Here is an 18668-nt window from a genome sequence, read left to right on the forward strand (position 1 = left end):
CTCCCCAGACCTATCAAATCAAATCTACATTTTTAACAAGATTCCCAGATGATAACATATGTGCATTAAAGTTTGAGAAGCACTGCTCTAATATATTAATATGAAGTAATTTTTCTGACAATGCTGTAATCACTGCAGAGGTCCAAACAACGGGGGAAAAGTACAAATCAAAACAAGGTAAGTTCAACTAAATGTGTGGAAGCTTCTTAATAAATAGGATGACCAAATGACTACAGGTGGTGATTTAAAGCTTAATTCTCAGCTTTAAAAAGTGAATGCTGAGTTATTTGTTTTAACTTGGCTAATATTTTTCAGTAGTTAAGGTCATTAAGTAGAATAATTGTATGTTCTACATTTCATGATTCTATCAATATACATTATACATGTCAAACTTATTTAAGAGTAAATAAAAAACAGGACTGTCCTATAACATGACATCTCTGTTGGATTTCTAAGTTGGGATGTAAAAAGAAGTGGACAAAGCTAAAAGGAAGGGCCAGACTCTAACATATATGAATCTCTCCGCTCCAAGTGAACAACACTTCACATCAGATTATTAAATTAACACATTAAAATTGGGAAATGTTCATGGAAATGGGCACTGAGAAGACGTGGTTCTTGATAAATCTGATTCATCATATGAGTCATTTAAAGCATGAAAACACCATATCAACAAACTGTGCCCCCAACCAAAACAGTAATGAAGCTTTAACAATTTCTTTCTCACAATCTGCTCTATACGTCTAACTACTGAGGTACTAGATACACCATTAGTTAGTTTCCTATATGAGCAGAGTGTGGATATTTGCTCTACATGAAGAATGATATGGTATATTATACCCCTCTCTTCTTCCTAGTTCCAGAAAGAAAAAGTATAATCTACTGAAACAATAGCTACCTTTATAATCATACAACTACAGGTAATACATTACTGTTCTTCCTTGCCAGTCATTCACACCTCCCCCATACATACAAGTAAAACTGGCAAGGCAAAAACTACTACCAAGTCTATACTTATCTACTTTAATACATACAATTCTAATAGCTTTTAAGAACACAATAGTAGCTAAATAAATTTATAAAGGAAAAATAGAGATTTTTGAAAAATCTTTAAGGCAATATTTTAAAACAATTTCTAAGTAATGTAAGACCAGTAGCACTAGCAAGATAGGAATTTTAGAAAGGGACTGGGAAATTATTTGGAATTTTATATTATTAAATTTATTAATATTATTATAATAGATCAGCATATTAATATTTATACCTAGAAAAATCTACTATACTTAACATAGGAAAAATACATTTTCTTCTGGCATTTTAAAGTAGAAATAGTAAGGTTAAGATAAACTAAGTCTGGTCAAAAGCTTACACAGAAACTCCTCAAATTATTATGGAATAGAGAATATACAAAAACAAGTAGAAAAGAAAGAAGTATATTTTGATCTGGTTAATTACAAATGGATGGAAATCATACATGGCCTTGTTAATACGATGATAATGCAAGTTATACCATAAATTAGCCTCTGGCACAACTGCTTTAGATATTTCTGCCTGTTTTCACCATGCAATAGTTTCTAAACAGCTAAGAACTGTCAAAAACACTTGGAAAATATTTTTACCACTGATTCCCAACTGGAGAGAGATATTTTACAGCTTTGAGCTAATATTTAAGGAATTATTTCATGAAAAGTCCCATATGACCTCTATACCACAAAGAATTTTCTGTGGTAAACTTTACCTTTGTGAGTCATTTGTATAATGTATGATGAGGGGTCCCAAAGTTATTACTAGAGTAATCAGGTTATTATTAGAATTAACAAATAAAAGTTTTATGTATCAGTTCTACTGGTCCTTGATAAGTATTATCTTATCAAAACATGATCAGTCCTTTCAAAACGGACTAAACTACCAAAACATAAATAATAATATTCCCTGAAGAAAAAAATTAGTTTTATTAATTTACAGTAGGAAAATTTTATGGTCTAAGATTTGGAATAGGTCACTTGCAAAGAGAAACCATTCCTAATAAGAGAAAAAATATATAAGGGATAGCTGGTTGAAGAATACTATCACAGAAAGGAAAGGATTCTTTAAAAGATACATTAACAACCCAGCAACCTGATTTATACTCTTTCCAATATCTATTCAAAGTCTGTGATAACTTGTGCATACTCCAGTATCTTCTAGAGTGACAAAATGTTTTATCTCCTAATCCTTCTTTTTTAAGATGTCAACCAATGTCAAAGATTGATGCTGTTTTGCATTTTTAACGCATAGTTCAAATTACCCCTTGTTCATGATTTGTACTCAAAGGTATTTATTTGACCTGATTTTCAGCCAGTGTTACCCTTTTATCTCGTTTCTAAGCCATCCTAACACCCAACAAGGACTCTGTTCACTAATGAAAGATCACAGTATTTTAGACCTTATCTTTGCATTCTCTATTTCTATGTGGCAATAGAATGTGTGAAACTGATGGCATTCTTGATGTCCTGGTAAAGCAAAATGGGCATTTTTTACAGCTATATTCTAACATTGTTAGCATTCTAGTATGATATACATTTATTGTGGTACTAAACTTATCTCAGTTCTACTTTCCATTTTATTAATTGTCCAAAATTAGCAGTTATTTTTTCAAAATGATTCTGGAAAAGTGGGTACATCTTTTTATGTTAAATGAATAAAAAGGCAGCATATGAAATAACTGGACAGGTTTGTGAAGGAAGGGCCTCTGCTTTTGATAATAACCAGTGCTGTACATCTTTCATGATTATGACCTGCAAGTATAAATATTGTTGGGAAAAGAAAACCTTGAATAAATGAGCAGACACCACTATGCTTTTTCTATCAAAGTGTAAAACACTGATCAGGTTCTTGACTAAAAGCTTTACTCTTAGAATGGAGTAAAGCTAAACGACCTTCCTTGAGCAAACAGGGCCAATAATAAGTAGGCCATATTTAGGTCCTTAGAAAGTATAGCTTCCTTCCTTCTCTATTATTTCTCATTATGTAGATACCCCTTTTCACAGCTTTTATTAACAAAAGACATTGTTACTAATGTCCTTGAAAACCCAGAAGGTTGAGGAGAAGGGTGTTAGGAGAGGAAGCAGTTGGGCCAGGTAGTAATTTCAAATAGCAAGACTGGGCTGCACGGTTCACTGCCTACAGTAATTTGCATTTCTCAAAAGTAAGACCTAACATGAAGACCCAGATTTGAATCCATATTTGATACCATCACTGTAAACTTTTTTACAGATGTGCACTGCTAGCCACTTCTCTCTTTTTGTCTTTTGGAAAAGGGCTGATACTAATCATACACCAGGTCTCAGTATCATTTTTGCAGTTAAAGGCTTACTTTCTATAATTCATTGGAATAAAAAATGGGAAAGGTGAAATGATAGAATCTACCTTAAATCTCAAGACTGTGCTCTAATGCAACTTACCTATCTTACTCTCCATTAAGACATTAGCTCAAGTCTGAAATAGCTAGTATTCTAAAGAACCAAAGGATTAGAAGAGAATGGGCCCAAACAAACCTAACAGGAAAAAGGGGAGAGAAAGGGCCTCAAAAGCCTTAGGACACCAAATCCTTAACCTAAACTCTACTGAGGTAAGAATCATCTGGGAAGGCAACCCTTGTAGACTGGAGTGCACAGTAAGAACTTGAGAATTTGTGTGAACACAGCAAGATGAAATTATAGTGTCACTAATTAATTTTTATCATTTTTTCAAACTGAATAGAAACAAGTAAATTTTCAGCACCATCCTTAGATGCAAAAGAGGTTATCTGTCACTTGAACTAGCTCAGAAAGAAGTTGTGAGACAATATTTTGGTATATTAGTTTGTATGCAGCCTTCAGTTTTCTCTCAGGAAATGATTTATACTTTCAAGCATTATACCAAAGCACTTAATTTGTCATTAACTTGCTTGATTTGGCAGAAAAAGACAATTTAAAAAATACTTGCCATATAAGGAGAGGGAGCATTATCATCTGAAACACTGTAGAATGACACTTCAACTGGGAGAGTCAAATGTGTGGGACAAAAAACACCACTTGCCCCTACCTCGGCAGTAAAACCATCAACAATGCCAAGGGGATCTAAACGATAGTTCAAGACAGATTCCTGGAAGACAAAATAATTTTTAAAAAATCAGTTAGAAAAATTAATCCTTGTATTTCTATTTAAAGAAATATATTATTAACACTATGCTTTCAGGCACTAGAAAAGTGGTTGTTACCATCGCCAGATCCTAATTTCTGCTGTTCATCTGACTTGAAATCAACCCCCTCTCCCATTAATCTTTCTCTTACTAGTCTATCCCACATGGAACTCTCCTGAACTTCACCATTAGTTAGACCTAATTTTTCTTTCTTTCTTTTTTCTTTTGGCAAGGCCCCACTTCAGAAAGACCTGTTTGTTATTTTTATATCTTTAAATAAAAAATATACTCTACTGGAACGGGTATTATTTATCCCTCAAAAAGTGCCTATTCGTGGTGCTAGGCATAGAGAAGCACCTGAAAACCGAATAGGTCATATACAGAAGTTCCATCAAAAGATGAAGCCAAGCACTTACAACTTTAAGAAATAATTGCCTCTATAAAAAATGTTGTATGTGACATGTCTTTTACTGTTTAGTTTAACTTAAAATAAACCCAGCATCTTTTTTTTTAGACAGAGTCACACTCTGTCACCTTAGCTAGAGTGCAGTGGCATCATCATAGTTTACTACAACCTCAAACTCCAGCTGGGACTACAGGCATGTGCCACCACACCCAGCTAATTTTTCTACTTTTTGTAGAGATGGGGCCTCGCTCTTGCTCAGGCTGGTCTCGAACTCCTGGCTTCAAGTGATCCTCCCACCTTGGCCTCCCATAGTGCTAGGAATACAGGTGTGAGCTACCATGCCAGGCCAATCCCAGCACTTTTCAAACTTTTCCAAGCTTTCTCTGATATACATATATCAACACATACATGCATACATCATGAAATGTGAGTAGCATTCTTTTTTTTTTTGTTTTTTTTGAGACAGAGTCTCACTCTGTTGCCCAGGCTAGAGTGCCATGGCGTCAGCCTAGCTCACAGCAACCTCAAACTCTTGGGCTCAAGCAATCCTCCTGCCTCAGCCTCCTGAGTAGCTGGGACTACAGGCATGTGCCACCATGCCCCACTAATTTTTTCTATATATATTTTTAGTTGTCCATATAATTTCTTTCTATTTTTTTAGTAGAGATGGGGTCTCGCTCTTGTTCAGGCTGGTCTCGAACTCCTGAGCTCAAAGGATCCATCTGCCTCGGCCTCCCAGAGTGTTACGATTACAGGCGTGAGCCATCACGCCCGGCTGAGTAGCATTCTTTTGATTAAGTAATTTGTTGAAGAGAAATGCTGCAAACCTTCATGATTCCAATAGTCTGTGTGGTCTAAATTGGAAATAGTGATATATCAGAATTCTAGTCTCCTTGTCATAAAGATGAAAGCAACAGGCCGGCATCACAACAAACCTTCTTTATCTCCCTCCTGTCCTGCAATTAATCCAATCCATATCCTGTTGACTCTACCTCTCAGTCTCATGGTTTCTTCATCTCTATCCCCACTGCCACTATGCTAGCGACCTGGGTGATCCTCACAAACTCTTCTAGTTAGTCTTTCCATCTCTAGTTTATCTTCTCCACTACTGCCAGAGTTCTTTTTCTTTTATTAAAAAAATTCTTATATCACCTACCATTTAAAAACTTTGTGTTTCCTGCTGTCTGTAGGATAAAGTCATAACTTCACAGTGTAGCATATAAGCCCCACCCTACCTCTCCTGCTTCATCTTGCCCCATTTGTGCATAGTCCCGTGCTCCAGCTCCAGATGATGCTTTCCAACACTGCCATGCTCTTTTACTACTTTTGCACATGTACTACTACCCTGTGTCTAGAATCTCTTGCCTCTTCCCACATAAATTTACTTGGCAAATTCCTACCCATCTTTTGTGACCAAGCTCAAGTGACAGTTTCTCAAAGTTTTCCTCAATCCTTCCAGCAGAGATAGTAGATACACAAATATTAAGAAATTTCTATTACAGTGCTCATTACTTGAGTTCACAAATTATCTACATGTCCTCCTTCTCCAGTAGACTATAAACTTCTCTAAAATCATTTAGCTTTGTATTTCTAGCATACAGCCCAATACATAGTAGATATTCAACAAATATTTCCTAAATAAGAAACCTATTCCAAAGACAGATAAAATTTTCATAGGAAGAGCACATACAAAAATGTTTATGGATAAGTCAAATGGCCAATATTAGTTGCTGACTTTATCTGAGATAATTCAGATTTTTGTGAATTTAATATACTAGCATATATGTTAGGCCCTACTCAGGGCAACATGACAAGAAAAGGAACTAAAAGGCATACAGATTACTAAGTAAGAAATAAAATTGCCTCTATTTGTAGAGGACATGACTGTCTATGTAGAAAATCCTCAAGAATCTTTTTAAAAAATCTACTAAATAAACAAGTTGAGCATAGTCACAGGCCATTTTTAAAGTATACACACACACACATGTATGTACAGATATCCACTCATATTTTAATATACTAGCACTGAACTGGGAATTAATTTTTTAAGTATGATTTATAATATCACCAGAAAACATGGAATATTTAGTATATATACTTCTGCAAAAAGATGCCCAAGACCTGTATGCTAAAAACTATAACACTGATGAAAGAAATCAAAGAATATCTAAATAAATGGATTTCATGGATTCAAAGATTTACATTATTTTTAAATTTTTAATTATTATGGGTATATAGTAGTTATATATCTTTATAGGATACATTTGATGTTTTGATACAGGCATACAATGTGAATTAATCAAATCAGGGTAATTGGGGTATCCATCACCTCAGGCATGTGACATTTCTCTGTGTTAGGAACATTCCAAGTCCATTCTTTCAGTTATTTAAAAGTATACCCTAAACTTATTGTTGATTATAGTCACTTTGTTGTGCTATCAAATATTGTTCATTTTATCTAACTATCTAACTATATTTTTGCACCCATTAACCATCCCCACTTTATCCCCCATTCTATGCTACCCTTTCCAGCCTCTGGTAACCATCATTCTACTGTCTGTCTCCATGAGATCAATGGTTTTTAATATCTAGCTCCCACATATGAGTAAGAACAGAAGAGATTTGTCTTTCTGTGCTTGGCATATTTCATTTAACATAATGTTCTCCAATTGCATCCATGTTGTCCAAATGGCAGGATTTCATTCTTTTTTGTGGCTATGTAATATTCCATTGTTTATATGTACCACAATTTCTTATCAATTCACCCATTGGTGAACACTTAAGTTGATTCCATATCTTGGCTATTGTGAATAGGGCTTCAATAAACATGGGAGTGCAGATATCTTTTCAATATACTGAAGTCCCATCCTGTGGATATATACCCAGCAGTGGGATTCGAGATCATATGGTAGTTTTATTTTTAGTTTTTTAAGGAACCTCCATACTGTTTTCCATAGTGGTTGCACTAATTTACATTCCCACCAACAGTGTGTGAGGGTTACCCCTTCTCCACATCCTCGCCAGCATTTGTCACTGCCTGTCTTTTTGATAAAAGGCATTTTAACTGGGGTGAGATGATATCTCATTGCAGTTTTGATTTGCATTTCTCTGGTGACTAATGGTATTGAGCATTTTCTTTATATACCTATTGGCCATTTGTGTGTCTTCCTTTGAGAAATGTCTATTCAGATCCTTTGCCCATTTTTAATTGGATTATTTTATCTTTTCCTATTGAGATGTTGGAGCTCCTTATATATTCTAGTTGTAATAATTCTAGTTATTAATCCCTTGTTAGATGGGTAGTTTGCAATATTTTCTCCCACGAAGACTTTATATTCTTAAGCTGTCAATTTTCCCCAAATTGATCTGTATCAATGCAATCCAAACGAAATCTCAGGAGGCTGTTTTATAGAAATAGACAAGCTAATTCTAAAATATATATGAAAAGACAAAGGAACCAGACCAGTGAAAGCAATTTTGAGAAAGAACAATATTAGGACTCATACCTACATGATTTTAAGACCAGAAGACTGAACATCTACATGCATAAAAATGAACTTTGACTGCACACCTGTCATATGCAAATATTAATTCAAAATAGATCATGGAAATAAACGTAAGAGCTAAAACAAACTTTTAGACAAAAATGTAGAAGAAAATTTTTGTGACCTCGAGTTGGGCCAGTGGTTCTCAACCAGAGGTTGCTACAACAAGGGGGGTTGTTATTGTAATCAAGTAGGTAGAGACCAAAGATTCTGCCAAATATCCTACAACACACAGACAACCCCCCATAAGAAATAATTGTTTAGCTCAAATATCAATAGTGCCAATGGAAAGAAGCCTTGGGCTAGGCAAAGATTTTTTAACTGTAACATCAAAAGATCCATTAAAGAAACTATTAATAAATTAGATACCAACAAAATTAAAATCCTTTGCTTTGTGGAACACAGTGTACAAAAATGTAAAGCCAATCTCAGACTTGGAGAAAATATTTGGAAAACCTATGTGCTGATATGGCAAGTAAGCACAGAAAAAATGGCTCAAATGACTAGCCACTAGAAAAACACAAACTAAAACCATAATTAAAATGAAAAAGACTGATCATTGCAAACATTGGCAAGGATGTGGAGAAACTAGAACTCATACACTGCTGGTAGGAATTAAAAATGGTATAACTACTTTGGAAAATAGTTTGGTAGCTGCTTTAAAAAGTTAAACATACACCTACTACACCACGCAGACATTCCATTCCTAAGCAGTTATCCAAGCAAAATGAAAACTTATGTCCACAGAAAAACTCATACACAAATGTTCATAGCAGGTTTGTCACAGCCCTGAACTGGAGACCATCTAAATGTCTGAAATCAGGTGAATGAATAAACTGTGGGATATCCAATAAAAAGGAATGAACTCTTGATACATAGGATGATAATCTCAAAATGATGGCGAGTGAAAGAAGGCCCCAAACCACCCTGGGCAGTATAGTGAAATCCCATCTCTATAAAAAAATTTAAAAAAAAACTAGCTGGGCATGGTGGCATGTGCCTATAGTTCTAACTACTTGGAAGGCTAAGGCAGGAGGATCATTTGAGTCTGGGAGATTGAGGTTACAATGAGCTATGATCATGCCACTGCACTCCAGCCTGGGGATAGAGCAAGACCATGTCTCTAGATAAATAAATAGACAGATAGATAAATATGAAATAAAATAAAATTCTAGATGATATATACTATTTTATAGTGACAGAAAGCACTGGAATCCTCTCCTTTGGGAAAAATAACCCCTTTCCTATTGTTGTTGGTATTATGTTGGACTGAATTGATAGAAGAAGAGAAGCACAGGACAGATGAGTTGAATGGATGATGACAAGGTTTTGCAGTAGAAAACTCTAAGTGGTAGCAAAAAAAGCTAACCACTTAGTCACAGAAATCAGATGGACAGCCTTCTAGTTGGGTGTTACCCTGGGTCAATGTGTTTCCAGACTCTACCTAAAGTACCACAAATAACATCCAAACATCAAGATTCCCTTCAACAACATTATAGGGATGGATAAGACTTTGCTCTGTTTCATGAAACAAGACCAATGTGCCAGTTTAGTAATTCAAGTCACCCCTCTCTTTTTATTGCCACAGAATATCAAATTCACTAAGTAAATATCTTCTGTAATTTACTGAAGAGAACATCAAATTCATTAAGAGGAGGATTTATGGGTTAGACAGTCTCAGAACATCTCTGTATTTTTTCTTAAAGTGACTTAAAAAATGTATGCATATCTGCACTAAAAAGACCCTCTGAAAAAAACAGTATACTGATCTTTAACTATCTTCCCTTTCCTAAGGTTCACTTATCAGATTGTTCTTTTTCCCATATAAATTTTCTTGTAGTACAAAGGTTACAGAGTAGCTGCCCCTCACAATGGTCTATGCAATTTTAATGTGATGATGATGAGGAATAGAAAGTTCATCTCTGAACTCACACCTTGAAAGTGACATGGAAAAGACTTACCACAAAATATCTTTTCATTTCCACTAAAACATTGAAAGATAGCCTCAACATTAAAAGTTATAAATAAAGCATACTGCTAATATACCAAACCACAACTCCTGTAAAGCTATTCATCTTAATTAAAAATAAAAAAATTTATTTATTTTCCTCTAAAAAACTAATTAAAATCACTTCTAAAATGTCATTTATAGGTTCATGTTTAAGGGTAAGAGATATCTAATTAAAGACAACTAAACCCATAACACACTTGATCCCAAGTAAAAACATTCATATTAAATTAAGCAGTACATCTATCAGAGATCTTCCACCATTTTATTTTTTTAAAAATAACTTTGGCTGGGCATGGTGGCTCATGCCTGTAATCCCAGCACTTTGAGAGGATAAGGCAGGAGGATCACTTGACACCAGCCTGAGCAACACAGTGAGACCTCATCTTTATAAAAAATAAGAAAAATGAGCTGGGTGTGGCAACATGTCCCTATATTCCCAACTAGTCGGGAGGCTGAGGTGGGAGGATCACTTGAACCCAGAAGTTTGAGGCTGCAGTGGGCTATGATCATGGCACTGCCCTTCAGTCTGGGAAAGAGAGCGAGACCCTGTCTCAAAAAAAAAAAAAAAAAAAAAAAAGAATAATAACCTTATTATATTAGAATAGATTTAGATTTACAAAGATGTTTCAAATAAAGTGCAGACAGCCATTTGATTTTGTAAATCAACCGCCGCCCACTATCACCTTTCTTGAGTCCCAGTCCCAATTTTACCAAGAAGCAAGAAGATGTGGTCAAGTCTATCCTCCCAGCTAAAGTAACATACCCTGATCCAACCTGATTTCACCAAAGTCCTCCATTCTCCTCTACCAGCTACCAAATTCCAGGATGTCACTGCCAACAATTCTCCCAAATTCCTTTTTCATGAATATAAAATGAAATAAAAAGGTAATTTCAAGGCTTTGAAAAAAGACAATCAATTCATTTCCCTTTCACAACTGAAGTTAAAGACATAAATGACACCCTGGACCTACGTTAAGAAGCTTCAGTTCTCAAAATAGTTTCAAAATACATTACCTCAAAATTTCCTAGGAGACTAAGACTTGTTATGGGTGGAGCACTAGAACTCAAAAATGGTTTTTCATGAATATCTGGATCATCTTCAATTTTTAAACATGGTCGAGGACTATTAAAAAAAACAGATCAGCAAAAGAACACATTAACCACAATAGTTTCTTATTTATTTTTGTAGAAAATTAAATTAGGAGAATTGGAACAATTTTACTCAAACTACATAATACAATTAATGTCACCAAATTTTAAGATAAACCTTCTAGTTTAAAATTCCTGGTCAGATTTTGTAATCTTTGTTACAATATTTAATAAAGTATATGTGCATATATGCATATATCATCCTAGAAGGTTTCAAAGTGGAATTTATAATATATCACATAGTGGCATCTAGTGGAATTACATAATAATTCAGACTTCTGTGTCAATCTTCATTTTTAGTTAAAAATGAGAATACAGGGCCGGCCTTGGTGGCACATGCCTGTAATCCTAGCACTCTGGGAGGCTGAGGCAGGAGAACTGCTTGTGGCCAGGAATTTGAAGTTGCAGTAAGCTATGATGATGCCATTGTCACTGCACTCCAGCCTGGGTGACAGAGCAAGATGCTGTCAGAAAAAGGAAAAGAAAAGAAAAGAAAAAAAGACTACAAAGGCAAAATAGTGTGACTAAAGAATATAGAGTATTATTTGCCAACATGAAAAAAAAATTACCTGGCTTTTTTTGGGGGCAGGGCCACAAAGGAGTAAAAGGTAGAGGTTAATGACCAGAAATACTCAAATCCACTTAAATGTTAAAACCAATGTGGCTTTTTATTATGATGACAGTTGCTACTCATTGCCTTAATTTCTTCTTCACTCACCCTTAAGAGTGTTTGCATGGGATCATACTGAAAATAAGATTCCTGCTATAATTTTGATATTTAGAGGCAACATTATTTATTGTGAAAGACCAGAATTTTGTGAAATTCTGTTTCATACACACAAATGAATTTTCAGATAAATACCTTCTAGATGATAAGCTTTTCAGATGCAGTAATGAAGAATCCAGATCAAAGCAACCTGATTGTGTTTTTCTGTGAGGAACCTAAGGTCGAAATGATCATTTGTGATATTTAACAAGACTAATTTTTTGCTTAAATTGATAAAACACTTTTCAAATAAAAGTTAAGCATATCTGTAAAATAATAAAACTTCTATAATAGCTTACTTAAAATCATGCTGTTTATTAAATATTGTTCTTATGTTCTCATTTTATTAACAGGTGTGGAAAAAACAGATGATTAATAAAAACACTTTTAGTAGGTTTTGATTTTTTAAGAAGCAGAACCAGTGTTTCCAAAACCAAATCCCACATGGAATCCCAATAAAAGGTACCCGAGACTGGGTAGTAAATTTTATATATATATGTGTATATATATACATATATATATATGTATATATATGTGTATGTACATATATATATATGAAATACAAATAGAATTTTTACTTTATATACTACTGTATTGTTTTTTGGAGAAACAAAGCATTTCTAGCTTTAAAATAAAAAGGAAAAAACGAATTAATAGAGATAAAAGCCTGAAGTTCTGTCAGCTCTGTGCCTCCTTTGCCCATTCCGCATACTGCAACATTCCCAAGAACCCTAAGGCTTTAAAGAGAATAGGTTTGAAAAATACTATCCTGGATTTTCAGCCAACATCGTATACCAGATTACATTAAAGGCAAACCACCACAAGCTCACAATACCCTAAAAATGAAAGACTCAAATGTAAATTAAAGCTAAAATATTATACAACATGCAAGTTAGGCAGATTTGTTTCTAGAATTAATATTAAATATGTGTAAAGTTATCTGAGTCACTGGACTAACTGGTGACAGAAGCAGATGATACTGAAGTCTAAATAACTTCAATATTTTTGAGAGTTGTACAAGTGTACCATGCTGTTTACTGTGGACAGAACTTACTGTGAAATTAAAATTTTCAATCTAAACTCTCATGTGAATTTGGGAAAGTTCTCTACCTTCATTTCTTCTAAATATTGCATTTTCCTTATTCTATCTAATTCTACTTTTAAAATTTCCACTAGACTTATATTGAACATCTCATTCCATCTTCTATGGCTCTTTCTTATTTTACCATCTCTTTTCCTTTCTGTGCTTCTTTACAAGTGCTTTCTAAATATTCGTCTACCCATTCACTAAATCTCTATTCAGCTAATTCTAGTGTATTGTTTAATTCACCTGTAAATTCACCTGTACGTGTATACATGTGTATTTCAAATATGATATTTTTCATGTCTAGAATTTCTATTTAGTTCCTTTTCAAATCCACATGTTCTTTCATCTCAATTCCCTATTTTGTCTTTATTTATCTCTATTTATCTCTTAAACAATTATTTTTAACTCTCATTCGGGTTTCTCTGATAACAGGATTCCTACATGTGCATTCTCCCATTTCTTGCTCCTCCTGATTCTTTTAAGGTGCTTGGTAATTTTTTTCCTCTCAGTCATCTTCAAGAAGAGTTATTTTCTATAAAAATAAATCCTTGGTGCCCTGGGTTATAGATGTGGGATAGTTTCATGTTTCCTCTGCTAGTCCTGAATGGATTTCACCAGTTCCAATTTAGTTGTTAAGGCTGTTTCTTAGCTAGACATTTCTGAACCTCAGAGGTAGCATAAATTTAGAACTCCTACTATGGGTAGCTTAGGTTTAGGTCCAATTTCTTTTGGGGGCTTCTTTTCCACAACCGCCTGATGTACCCTTGAGTAAATTGGTGATTTTTTTTTTTTCTCTCTCATTTATGGAAGGCCAGTCCTTCCCACCTCTGGCTTTATAAAGAATTTGGTTTTCGATCCTGGCTGAGATTGCTGTAGGCATGCAGCCTTTACTTCCGTCCCCAGCAGGGACATTAAACTCTAGCACTGTACTAGGTTCAGATATCCTAGAGGGCCATAATTTGTACCAAGTTACTACTTGGAGATTTACTTTTCTTGCCCTTATACTATATTATGTATTTAGACACTGTTTTATTTCATCCACAATTTCTATGTTTGTAAAGGGAGAAGTGTCTTTCTGTATTAACTCAGTCCACCATATTGACCAGAAGTCTGTAGTGCTTTTTACACCAGCGTGATGTTGATATTTTTTTTCCCAGATCATTTCGGCATTTTGAAAAGAACTCATAGGTAGGTCAAACATTTGGAGTTTTAAAAAATTGTTTAGACTGTAACTTCTCTAAAATAAACACCTCAAGTCCAAGTTATACATTTAAATTCAAGATTCCTTATTTAATACTTGTTTTTTGAACACATGTCAGATATCGTGTTCAAGTTGCTAAAAAACACACTATCAACAAAAACTATCTTACAGAGGAGCAAATTATACAGGCTTTTAGTTCTGCTACAAAATTTACTATTTACCTCAGGTTTAACTGAAATGGCAGCCATGCCAACTAACTACTGAGTGCTTAACATGTGCCAGGAATGATACAAATCATTCTTACAACACTAAGATAGACATTATAACCCCTATTTTCAGTTGAGGAAACAGATTTTTAAGAGATGATACTTATCTAAGATCATACAACTAGGCTGAAATCAGTGTGACTCTGAAGGGATGCATTTAACCATTGCACTCAGATCTATAAATTGATTTATATATGAGTGGGGAGATTACAAATGTCTTAAAATAAGATGATTAAGTGAAGGGGTTCCAAATCCAAAACAGTCATGAACGTAATTCCCAGATGACCCAGTTGGTGATGTCAGTAAGATATCAATCCATTTGACATCAAGTTTTTTTTCCCATTTAGTCACAATTAAAATTTTAGGCAAAAGAATTTCAGAGAGATTGTGTAATCGTAATACAATAATTTTCATTTTTATTCATTTTGTAGTCTCTTTCCATATTATCACCAAGCTGTTAAATACATTATCAAAAAATAAGGTGTTTTCCAACTGGAAATTTATTTTAAAGGTATCCAATTTTTTTCAATTAAAATTTGAATAAAATTATTCATAAACATTTCAAATGCTTGCAAGTTCTAAGCATGAAATAAGAGAAAAAACACTTACAGGACTTGAAAGAAGTGGCAATCCAGTACGAGGATGAAAGGCTCTGGTTGAGGTTCCATCCAAGGAGTGAAAATTATGTTTTCGCCAGACATTTGAATGTTTCACTGTAGTCCTCTGCTAGGTAAAGAATTATATTTTGATGGTAATATTTAAATACCACTTAAAGGACTTGTATGGCTTTTTAGTTTTTTATGGCTAATTCCTAATACATTCTGAGGTTTTACATCCTTGGTAGTGAAGCTGATGACATACAGGTTGAGTACCCCTTATCTGAAATCCCTGGGACCAGAAGTGTTTTGGATTTTGAATTTTCTGGATTTTGGAATATTTGTATTATATATACTTACAGGTTGAGCATCCCAAATCCAAAAATTCAAAATCTAAAATCATCCAATGAGCATTTCCTTTGAGCATCAGGTCAGCACTCAAAAAATTTCAGATTTTGGAGCATTTCAAATTTCAGATTTGGGATGCTCAACTTACATGTCTTATGTCTACACACACACATGCACATTCTAATTGGAAAACAATGTTTAAGTTTTTGTTTATAATATGCTGAATAAACTCAAATGTTCTAAAGAAATTATGTCCAAATATAATAATTGCCTTATCAACATATGGGCATGTCTGCTCAGAATCTAACATTCAGTAAGCTAATACTTGATTATTTCAAATTTGTAAAAAAACTACTGTGGTAGTCCCTTCTTATTCATGGGGGATATGTTCCATGAATCCCAGTGGGTGCCTGAAACCATGGATAGTGTGAAACACTATATATACCAAGTTTTTTCTACACATATATACTTATGATAAAGCTTAATTTGTAAATTAGGCACAGTAAGAGATTAACAATAATTAATAATAAAATACAATTATAACAATATACTGTAATAAAAGTTAAATATCTTATTATACTGTACTCACTTGTTTTCTGATCATGGTTGACCATAGATAACTAAAACCACGGAAACCAAAACTGTGCATAAGGGGGGACTACTGTGCTCACAGGTAGAAAAAATTAGTATAATGTTCTAAAACATAAAACTACGTCAATATCAAGAGAATCATTTTCAGAGGACATAATATGGTGAAAATGATACAGAAATATATAAGAAACACTGTGAATTTAAAAATATATATAATGTAGTCACAGTACTGTTTTTGATGTGATATAAGAAATAGCCTTTTTTTTTTTTTTTTTTTGAGACAGAATCTCACTCCGTTGCCCTGAATAGAGTGCCGTGGTGTCAGCCTAGTTCACAGCAACCTCAAACTCCTGGGCTGAAGTGATCCTCCTGCCTCAGCCTCCTGAGTAGCTGGGACTACAGGCGTGCACCATGACGCTCGGCTATTTTTCTATTTTTGGTAGAGACGGGGTCTCGCTCTTGCTCAGGCTGGTCTCGAACTCCTGAGCTCAAGCAATCCTCTCACCTTGGTATCCCAGAGTGCTAGAATTACAGGTGTGAGCCACCACGCTAGGCCGAAAATAGGCTAATTTTTTAAAGGTTGGACAAGTTTATACCCAAAGATCAGAAATTCATAACAAACACATGAATAAAAATTAGAAAAGACTACATTGGGTCCTGGCTCTATCATTTAATACCTTTGTTACCTGGGGCAAGTTACTTTACCTCTCTAGCCCACGGTCCTCATCTGTAAACTGGAGTTAATAAAAGCACCTAACCTCATAGGAAAGTGGAGGATTAAGTAAGTAAAACTGTGTAAAATATTGAAAAGAGTATCTGAGCATATAGTAAATGGTGTATGGTTATATTTTTAAAAAGTGGGCCGGGCGCGGTGGCTCACGCCTGTAATCTTAGCCCTCTGGGAGGCCAAGGCGGGTGGATCGCTGGAGGTCAGGAGTTCAAGACCAGCCTGAGCGAGACCCTGTCTCTACTAAAAATAGAAATAAAAATTATCTGGACAACTAAAAATATATATAGAAAAAATTAGCCGGGCATGGTGGCGCATGCCTGTAGTCCCAGCTACTCGGGAGGCTGAGGCAGTAGCCCAGGAGTTTGAGGTTGCTGTGAGCTAGGCTGACGCCACGGCACTCACTCTAGCCCGGGCAACAAAGTGAGACTCTGTCTCAAAAAAAAAAAAAAAGTGCATGAAGAAATGAAACTTAATGGCCTGAAAAAATACCATAGCCAGATTTAAGCCTCCCTATTAGGTACCAGAAAGTATCATAAAAGGCTAATATTCTTATGGTCAGGGTAGGTTTTTGTGACATTTATAGTTTTAGGAAATTGGAAACTACCATTTGATTAAATCCTATGTTAGAGATTCTTTGTAGGAAAATATAAACTGAAAACACCACACAATTTAAAACTCTAATGTCTGACAAAACCAATTTGAGTAATAAAGAAGATGAACCAGGCGCGGTGGCTCACGCCTATAATCCTAGCACTCTGGGAGGCGAAGGCGGGAGGATCGCTCAAGATCAGGAGTCTAAGCAAGCAAGAGATCAGGAGACCAGCCTAAGCAAGAGCGAGACCCCATCTCTACCAAAAAAATAGAAAGAAATTAACCGGACAACTAAAAATATATAGAAAAAAAAAATTAGCTGGGCATGGTGGCACATGCCTGTAGTCCCAGCTACTCGGGAGGCTGAGACAGGAGAATCGCTTGAGCCCAGGAGTTTGAGGTTGCTGTGAGTGAGGCTGATGCCACGGCACTCTAGCCCGGCCAACAGAGTGAGACTCTGTCTCAAAAAAAAAAAAAAAAAAGAAGATGAACCAAGGTCATGGAGATGTGGATCAAAGCAGTGGGGGAGTAGTTCTATATAATTAAGATATAAATTTGTGATAATTCTTAGAGAAATAAAGTAAATTTGAGCCCAATGATTTTTGCAAGTTAACACATTTCTTGCCATACTAGAAAACAAATTTTTTTCCTTGGGGTCATGGTGTTTTATTACAAAAACAGAATAAAAACTTCGAAAACAAAATTATCCTTTCTAATTTAATAAAAAAGTTATCTTTTATTGTTTTTTGTGCGTGAGTTATATGCAACTTGAAAAATAGTTCTCGAGGCTCCCAAGGTGAAGAGACGTGTGATTTACATATGCTTCATGAGGCCCTGGGCTCAAAACTAGCATGAGTTAAATACAAATCACATGGCAGTTAATGTGTTAAAAAGTGGGTTGGTGGGAAGTCAAATGAAATGGAATTAACTTAAATATTTTTATTTATATATAGTGCAGTAAAGCTTTACAAAATATTTAAAAATCTATCATTTCATTGTCACAACTTTAAGATAGGCAAAAAAAAGATTTATCAATCTTATTGTAAAATTCAGGAGACTGAGATTTTTAGAAGTTATATGACTTATTCAGTATCACTACAGTACTAAACTGAAGCCAAGACTGGAACTCAAGTGTTTTTGACCAAGAGGTTAGTGATTTCCCTATAGATATTTCTAAACTCATTAACTGACCGATGGCACTACACAAGGGGCATACCAT

The 18668-nt window shown here is 34.9% G+C and overlaps 1 protein-coding gene across 10 annotated transcripts in view; it reads right to left on the bottom strand.

The window, feature by feature from the left end:
* The window catches only part of FAM214A (family with sequence similarity 214 member A), a 126744-nt gene that overhangs the window by 6895 nt on the left and 101181 nt on the right, over positions 1–18668 (bottom strand). For 5 of the 10 annotated variants that reach the window (XM_045529548.1, XM_045529556.1, XM_045529539.1 and 2 more), the window contains 4 exons: positions 15203–15319; positions 12136–12215; positions 11139–11247; positions 3967–4125 (listed from right to left, as the gene is read on the bottom strand). In XM_045529548.1, coding sequence (XP_045385504.1) covers positions 3967–4125; positions 11139–11247; positions 12136–12215; positions 15203–15319 — 465 coding nt within the window. Of the gene's footprint in view, positions 1–3966; positions 4126–10721; positions 10979–11138; positions 11248–12135; positions 12216–15202; positions 15320–18668 lie in introns of those variants that run through there. The other 5 variants (XM_045529576.1, XM_045529566.1, XM_045529591.1 and 2 more) reach the window with 2 other exon arrangements.

The sequence above is a fragment of the Lemur catta genome, chromosome 1 (genome assembly GCF_020740605.2).
Source record: "Lemur catta isolate mLemCat1 chromosome 1, mLemCat1.pri, whole genome shotgun sequence".
Classification (NCBI taxonomy): domain Eukaryota; kingdom Metazoa; phylum Chordata; class Mammalia; order Primates; family Lemuridae; genus Lemur; species Lemur catta.